The 8,953-nt window shown below is 39.0% G+C and overlaps 1 protein-coding gene across 1 annotated transcript; it reads left to right on the forward strand.

Moving 5' to 3' along the window:
* The first annotated feature begins 7,200 nt into the window (after nucleotides 1–7,200).
* LOC311105551 (alpha-2-macroglobulin-like protein 1) lies at nucleotides 7,201–8,953 on the forward strand. Its single transcript, XM_084147727.1, has 4 exons — nucleotides 7,201–7,280; nucleotides 7,692–7,854; nucleotides 8,194–8,384; nucleotides 8,669–8,953. Exons 1-4 carry the CDS (start codon nucleotides 7,254–7,256, stop codon nucleotides 8,936–8,938), a joined length of 651 nt encoding a protein of 216 aa, XP_084003853.1. The 5' UTR covers nucleotides 7,201–7,253; the 3' UTR covers nucleotides 8,939–8,953.

The following is an 8,953-nucleotide window of genomic DNA, read 5'->3' on the forward strand; positions in this document are numbered from 1 at the left end:
GTACCTGTTTCCTCCAGCATATTCACAAGGTCCTTTGCTGTTGTTCTGGGATTGATTTGCACTTTTCGCACGAAAATATGTTCATCTCTAGGAGACCGAACACATCTCTTTCCTGAGCGGTATGGTGGCTGCGTGGTCCAATGGTGTTTATACTTGCGTACATTTGTTTGTCCAGATTAATGTGGCACCTTCAGGCGTTTGGAAATTGCTCCCAAGGATGAACCAGACTTGGGAAGGTCTACAATGTTTTTTCTGAGGTCTTGTCTGATTTATTTTGATTTTCCCATGATGTCAAGCAAAGAGGCACTGAGTTTGAAGGTAGGCCTTGAAATACATCCACAGGTACACCTCCAATTGACTCAAATGATGTCAATTAGCCTATCAGAAGCTTCTAAAGCCATGACATCATTTTCTGGAATTTTCCAAGCTATTTAAAGGCACAGTCAACTTAGTGTATGTAAACTTCCGACCCACTGGAATTGTGATACAGTGAATTATAAGTTAATTGTGTCATGCACAAAGTAGATGTCCTAACCGACTTGCCAAAACTATAGTTTGTTAACAAGACATTTGTGGAGTGGTTGAAAAACAAGTTTTAATGACTCCAACCTAAGTGTATGTAAACGTCCGACTTCAACTGTATGTGGCAGTGGAGTAGGGGCCTGAGGGCACACAGTGCGTTGTGAAATCTGTTATGAATGTATTGTAATGTTTTTTAAATTGTATAACTGCCTTAATTTTGCCGGACCCAGGAAGAGTAGCTGATGCCTTGGCAGCAGCTAATGGGGATCCATAATAAATACAACTAAATACAAATACAGGAGCTCCCAGTACAGAATCTAAAGCCAGCGGTGGTCAAGGTCTACGACTATTAACATTCTAACATTCCCCAAAACATATTCTTCCCTCTTCTTTTTAGTAACATTTGGTTAACTTGTGTTCATTTACTGAGACTTACCTGTGTTATGGTTTCATTCAGGTGACCAGGCCGAGACAGAATATGTCTTCCCTTGCAAGTAGGGGTTAAAAGCTGGTGAACTATTTTAAATCTGGAATTATTGGTGATGTTGAATTATTGGTAATTTTATATAGCTGGCCTGACCCATATACTATATGTGATATACATTATTTAGTTAACTGGGTCAATATTATTTTATTCATTTTACCTAAATGCTGACCATTTGTTAAAGCATTCATTCTTTACATGGATCTATTAATTGTATTTCCTCCTCTGTAGATGTAAGAAGAAAATTACATTAACAGAGGTCACACATACAACCCATGGGACATCTTTCAAGCTCTGAAGTAAAGGATGTAACCATCTGGAATTAAAGTTTTTAATTTTCTTGAGCATTTTTTCCAGATTGTTTTGTGTGTAGGTTTTGACGTCACACTTTGGCAAGAAATGAGTTCCAAGGCTCAGGTGACAAAGGGCATTTTTAAAGGCTTTATGTAAGACAGTGGATCTTTTCTTGGGGAACTAGTACCCGTGGGTGTACCTGGCCTATCCAACAGGGGGTACTTGGGAAGACTCATGGGCAGAGCAATATGTGATTGGGTGTACAGTAAAAAAAAGAGAACCACTGATCTATAATATATCAAAGGGCTAACAACTATAGCCTACCTTCTGCAACAGATTATTGTATTTGTTAGGTTCCAGAGAGCTGCAATGTGCTGTTAATTGGTGTTGCCAACTGTACGAAGGTGTGTAAATGTTCTCAGTTTTGCTTAAAGCTTTTGGTTCTCAGCTTTTTTCTTCCTACATCTGTAATCATCATGGCCCCCTGTAGTAATAATCAAGGTGTGGTTCTCTTTTATTTCTCATCGGGGAATGGGATCCAGGAAATCCACTCATTCTAAATCCTATCAACAAAGATCTTACAAGGGGATGCGTCCTGTCCTGATCATACCCATAATGAGTCCTGGCTATAATCTCCACTATGAATATCTCCTAATAATTTATTGAGCTAATGGTGTGGACAAGGCATGGAAAGATGTAGTCAAAAACACCTCACAAATCCATTTAGAGAAAGAGTAACAGAACAATTGAGATGACACAAACAGATACTATAGAGCCCTGTTGTTGACAACACAGCTCACTAAATATATTAACAAATATATCTAAAAATTTACTGAGAATTATGAACATATGAGTATGCTGTAAAAAAAAAACACTACTTTTGAAGAGCAGCAAAACTCCTCATGACCTAACAATGTGAAAGAAAATACATAAGTGTTGCATTGCTGAAGCTAGAACCACGTGAATATCGAAGACAGCCCTGAAATTTCCCACATATTGCATGGAAATAAACCTGTTAAATGGAGGAACTATCTTGGAACAGCCTGGTCTCATAGACTAGACGTAACATAGTAAACTTAAATCTGGGACATGCCAAGGAGTATGATATGTTACGTTTGGTATGGTTACATAAGACATAAGGTTACTTAAAGCAAAAACTAAAAGAGAGTGGTTGGTCAGGGTGGATGGGTGGGCATATAACTTGAACGTCTAGCAACCTGAACGTTGCGTGTTTGAATCTCGTCACAGACAACTTTAGCATTTTAGCAACTTTGTAACCTCTTACTACTTTTTAGATACTTTGCAACTACTTACCATGTTAGCTAACCCTTCCCCTTTAATCTAAATGCTAACCTTAACCCTAACCTTAACCCCTAACCCTAACCCCTAGCCTAGATAACGTTAGCCACCTAGATAACATTAGTGTTAGCCACCTAGCTAATGATAGCCACAACAAATTGGAATTCGTAACATATCATACGTATTGCAATTTCGTAACATTGTACGAATTGCAATAAGTAACATATCATACAAATTGTAATTTGTAATATACTAAACGGATGATGGACATCCACAAATTAATACATACCATACGAAAAGTAACATATCATACTAAATGGAGGGAGACAGATTTATTTTACTATTTTATATCTACCCCTGAATCCAGGTTGCTTGGAAACCCTCCATCCAATGTCAAGACAATACAACATCTTCAAACTTTTGCATCATAATACTATGGAAAACATATTTTTCAGAGATGCTGTAGTATAAGTAATAAATGCAACTCATGGATATCTATATCTATTTCTATTTTAAATCCTCAAATGGGCAAAGACATGGAGATATTTATTGCTAACAAGCTTCCCAGCGCTGGTATTTTTTTAACAACATAATTTACAGTTTATAGTGCTTCATGTTACTTCCTTTCTATTCAATCTCAGTTAAATAAACAATGACAGGAATTCTTAGACTATTTGAATATCAGTGGATACAAATATCCAGTGTTGGGAATAACGTGTGACCGTGATAATTCTCTAAGTGTTAATACATTTGTGTTTACATCATTAAGCCTTTATGTATGTTTTAAGAATGACCAAAGGTGTCTGACTTTATAGTAAGTACAGCGTCATATGATACAAGGCATGTATGTATGTGTTATAAATGACCAAAGGTGTCTGACTTTAAAGTAAGTGCAGCGTCATGCGATATAGAGTCTTTATGTATGTGTTATGAATGACTGAAGGTGTCTCACTTCAAACTAAGTATTACAGGACACTACATAATAAATAGGTTATTCACATTCTGCTGATTTATGAAAGTTCTCTCTTGATCCACATGTTACTGTAGGGTGTGAGAGGTATTTAAATGGGTTGATGGACCTGCAAAGCTTGCGTTTGTGTGTATGTGTGTACGAGCCAAGATGATTTGGAGTAGTCCAACCTGAAACTACAGCACCAGGTATTCCCATTCTGTTCCCATGCTGGAGACCAGGGCTTTATTACTACCTGTTACAATGGTGCCAACATTTTGTGGGTGATCTTTCAGCGGAGGAGTGGGCGAATGTGTTAAAGTCCTGACTGGGCCCAGCACCACACGGTATGGCTCGTTATATTGTTATGTGTGTGTTTGTGTACTGAGGGACATGGAACTTTGTTCCAGAAGAAAGCTACTTTCAATTTCCTCATGTTGGGGGCTTTCATCAAGGTAAGTGTTTCTTGGTGTAACGTCGTCCCCAGGCTATTGTGCACACATAAGCCTGGGATATCAACCACTCAAAGTTGGCCTTAGTGGGAGTGACCATAGAATTCTATGGGAGTGACCTTACAGAGTAAGATATTTTGCTAGCAAAAACATTCCCCTTGGTCATCACTAGTTAACACAGCCACATAATAAAGTCATAATTATGGCTAAACCCTGCCAATTTCTGCAATTTCTCTTCTTAAAATTAGATTTTAAACCTAACCCTAACTAATGATGGCCAAGTTGCGTGTTCGAATCTCGTTACAGAAAACTTTAGCATTTTAGCTAATTAGCAACTTTTCAACCACTTACTACTTTTTAGCTACTTTGCAACTACTTAGCATGTTAGCTAACCCTTCCCTTAACCCTTTAACCTAAATCCTAACCATAAGCATAACCTTAACCCCTAACCCTAACCCCTAGCATAGCTAACGTTAGCCACCTAGATAACGTTAGTGTTAGCCACCTAGCTAACGATAGCCACAACAAATTGCAAATTCGTAACATATTGGGTCAATTGCATTTCGTAATATACTAAATGGAGCCTTTATAAGCTGAACGTCATTTAAAGCGGGACCCTTTTGGTCTGTAACAATGTAAAGTAACGAGTTACGTTTTCAAAATTGGGTTTATTACAGTTGCTTAGTAATGCGTGTGTTACCTTTACATTACTTTCAGAAAATATTGTTGTTTTCATGATCCAATCTCAACTTTTTTCCTCATTTAGTTCTCGAGAGAGTGGAAAAAGCTATTTGGAGAACAGTCATGACAGCTGTCCATAAAAATAGATAGAGGTCGCACCTCTGATCTTTGCTGTTGATCACTTCTAACCCTAACCCTTTTCCTAACCTTAACTTCATTCTCCTAATCTGACCTTTTCATTTGAGTCGAGATTCACAGAAATAATCTGGAACTGTTCGCTCCTGAATTTCACTCCTTTGAAAAGCATGCACTATAGACTACCCTTCTACGTTTTGATCAACGTTAACGTCTTATGGATCTGACAATTTTTTCCAATTTTTGCATAAAATGACATACCCAAATCTAACTGCCTGTAGCTCAGGACCTGAAGCAAGGATATGCATATTCTTGATACCATTTGAAAGGAAACACTTTGAAGTTTGTGGAAATGTGAAATTAATGTAGGAGAATATAACACATTAGATCTGGTAAAAGATAATACAAACAAAAAAACATGCGTTTTCTATTTATTTATTTTTTCATCATCTTTGAAATGCAAGAGAAAGGCCACAATATAATATTGCAGTTTAGGCGCAATTTAGATTTTGGCCACTAGATGGCAGCAGCAGTGTGTGCAAAGTTTCAGATTGATCCAGTGAAGCATTGCAGTACTGGACTATTTTGTATCAAGTCTGCCCAAATGTGCCGAATTGGTCAATTGATACATTTTCAAGTAAATAACTATAGAGAACATACAAAAATGATATGGTAACACAAAATGTAAGTTTACACACTGACTCCGGGAACAGCAAACTCGGGAGACCTAACTGAATGTAAGTACATTTTTTACCTTCAGAGGTGAATGTATCAAACCAGTTGCCAAGATACGTTTTTTGTTGTTGTGCACTCTCCTCAAACAATAGCATGGTATTTTTTCAATATAATAGCTACTGTAAATTGGACAGTGCAGTTAGATTAACAATAATTTAAGCTTTCTGCCAATATAAGACTGCATCGCAGTGCCTTAGACCACTGCGCCACTCGGGAGACCTAACTGAATGTAAATACATTTTTTACCTTCAGAGGTGAATGTATCAAACCAGTTGCCAAGATACGTTTTTTGTTGTTGTGCACTCTCCTCAAACAATAGCATGGTATTTTTTCAATATAATAGCTACTGTAAATTGGACAGTGCAGTTAGATTAACAATAATTTAAGCTTTCTGCCAATATAAGACAAGTCTATGTCCTGGAAAGTTTGCTGTTACTTACAACAGTCATGCTAATCACATTAGCGCACGTTAGCTCAACCCTCCTGTATATGGGACACCGATCCGTAAGAGGTTAATATTAGCTCATATTTCCACCGTTTGGTTATGAGCACCTCAAATTCTAGACCCGTTAAAGGGGCAATCTGCCGTTCAAACACTAACAAAGAGGTCAACCCGCAACTGGGAAGGGGCTGGAGAAATTTAACCACAATCAAATTAATTGACAGAGCTATGGATACAAGCACTGACCATCCATAATATAAACAAATTATAGTTTTAATGTATTGAGGCTATACAGTGTTTGTTTACAATTACATTGTTCACTAACAATGGAGTAAAACAAGCTTATATTTTGGTTTCTGATGAGGCATTTATAAATGATCTTCTTCAAGAATCAATGATATGCTATCATTAATTTAAAATTCCCAAAATAATTTAACCCTTCTCCTACAATTTCCGCGGCCCCAGGAAAATCGAATTAACATAATACAAAATCCACATAAAAATCTGTCTGTTTAAGCTAGAGATATGATTTTTTGCATGGGCTTCATCTCAATCCACCGCATCCGCCGATATCGCCCTTCCGCATCTGCAGTGAAAGGTGGCAGATCTAGAGCGGTGTTTGTCAGACCATCCGACATCCCGAAAATCGGTCTTCTCACAAAAACGTCTGTAGCGTCCGAACGGTTTGGCAGAAACTGCGTTGAAAATTCCACATAGAAATTGTACACATATTTTTCATCCTATATTCAATTGGGTTGATTGAAATTATGTGGAATTTGTTATTTTATTTGACTTATTTTATTTGGTATGTTGAAATAAAATGTGAAGCATCAGTCCTTTGATTTCTGCCTGAACAGTGACTCCTACTAACTCTATGTACCCTGCTTAGCTTCATAAACAAGCTGTGTTCATTTCAGCTGAGCTGTCATGTCAACATATCTAGACATTGATGAGCTTCTATACTCATTTGTGTAGACCTAAATAACATTGAATAGTTGAAACTAACTCCTAACTTTTCTTACACAAGCTGTATGTGAAGATCTTGGACCAGGAAAGGTATTTATATTGATAATAAACTGATAGAAGATGTAAGAAGATGTAGTTGTATGTCTCGTCAGACCAGCCATAAAATTGTGAATGATGATTTCAACAGAATTGTATCAGGCTAAATACAGTTTCTACACGTTTTAGTATTTTGACATTGTTTTGTAGGGTGGGGTGACAGATTAAGTCACACTGACGGCCTACATCACTGCTTCAATGCTGGAGCTCAACATGTCAGTGTCGGTAAGTAGCATCTCCACATAACCATTGTTTCTCACTACAACAATGTCCATTACAGGCAACTGAATTAGCCTCCTATATGAAGACTGTTGTGTACCTCTTACATCAACTGTCATCTAAATGTAATGAGTTGTGTATTGTGTATTTAAAATTCAAAGTTAAATAATGTTTTTCCCTCAAAGTAGCCTATGCAATAAGTATAAGAATATGTTACCATAAGCAGATCTAAATGGTATTGTGCTGTTAAAACTGAGTAGGCTTAGTTACTACTGTAAACTGAAAAACTAGAAGTGCTTCAGCATGAATATCTGTAGCCTAGTCCCAGATCTGTTTGTATTGTCATGCCAGTACAAACAGAGCTGGGACCAGGCTAACATGTCTCTTAACGTGTTGCTCTGTTAGTCTGTGCTCCAGGATCCTGTTGTGTATGGCAGCTTGTCTTGCCTGAGGAACTCCACCAGTGATTTGTCCAACACCTACACTACTGCTCTGCTGGCCTACACCTTTACCCTGGCAGGGGACATGGAGACCCGGGCCCAGCTTCTGCAGCACCTGGACACGATCGCATTACAAGAGGGTGAGACATATCCTGGTCCAAGATCTGTTTGTGCTATCTTGACTTAATAGAGTTAGTCAATGGAGTAATCCCAATAGTGCAAACCCTCCGCCCGTCTGGCTCTCCAAATAGGCCCAATCAAACACCCAAAGCATTTTATAGAACACTAATAAAATTTGAATTCAGTTTTTGTCCAAAAATTCATTGTGGGGGTCAGAGAAGAACTGTGTATCCTGTATAGTGATGAATAAGCTAGCCCCAATTTTCTCTCTCTGTGTGTTTGTGTGTGTTTGTTTGTGTGTGTGTTTGTGTGAGTTTGTGTGTGTGTGTGTGTGAGCGCGCGCACTCCTCGTCCCTCAGGGGGTCTCCTGCACTGGACTCAGACCTCCTCAGAGACCTCAGCCTCCCTGGCAGTGGAGATCAGCTCCTACGTTCTGCTGGCTTCCCTCAATGCCTCCCCTCTGTCTACCACTGACCTGGGCTACGCCTCCCGGATCGTCAGGTGGCTGGTGAGGCAGCAGAACGCCTACGGAGGCTTCTCCTCCACACAGGTATACTTCAAAACACCTCTGGTCCGAAATGGCACCCTGTGCTGTGCACTAGTAATGAGGCATTATTACCTTGACTTTTACCAGATCACAGGCATGTGTGTGCTTCTTGTCATGTCAAGCCTGATGAGTCTAACTTCCACTGAAATGGAGCCTAGAAATCATAATGGATGGAAATGGGAAATAGTCACTCTAGGAACTGACCAATGTCAAAATCTACCCTTTCTATAAAATGGGATAGCTTCATTCATTTTGAACAGATTTGTCTGTGTTCTATTGGTGTTTAGGACACAGTGGTGGCCCTCCAGGCCCTAGCTCTCTACTCCACCAGGGTGTTCAGTAGAGAGGGCACCAGCACAGTGACAGTACAGTCTCCCAGTGGGGGACAGCACCTTTTCGAAGTGAACCAAAACAACAAGCTTCTCTACCAGGAGAGGGCGATGCAGGACACAGAAGGGAAGTACAGTGTGGAAGTGAAGGGCAGTGCTTGTGCCTCAGTGCAGGTCAGTGAATACACATCTATCCTCCCAATCCTATGTTGCCAAAATACGGTTTAATCTATCACTAAAGCT

The sequence above is a fragment of the Coregonus lavaretus genome (assembly GCF_964263955.1).
Source record: "Coregonus lavaretus genome assembly, chromosome: 30".
NCBI lineage: Eukaryota > Metazoa > Chordata > Actinopteri > Salmoniformes > Salmonidae > Coregonus > Coregonus lavaretus.

Bases quoted from the DNA above. Each gene is read 5' to 3' on its own strand.
- LOC311105551 (XM_084147727.1), top strand. From the start codon at position 7,254: ATGCTGGAGCTCAACATGTCAGTGTCG. The intron at 7,281-7,691 runs GTAAGTAGCATC...TCTGTGCTCCAG, and splicing joins AGCTCAACATGTCAGTGTCG to GATCCTGTTGTGTATGGCAG. The intron at 8,385-8,668 runs GTATACTTCAAA...ATTGGTGTTTAG, and splicing joins GAGGCTTCTCCTCCACACAG to GACACAGTGGTGGCCCTCCA.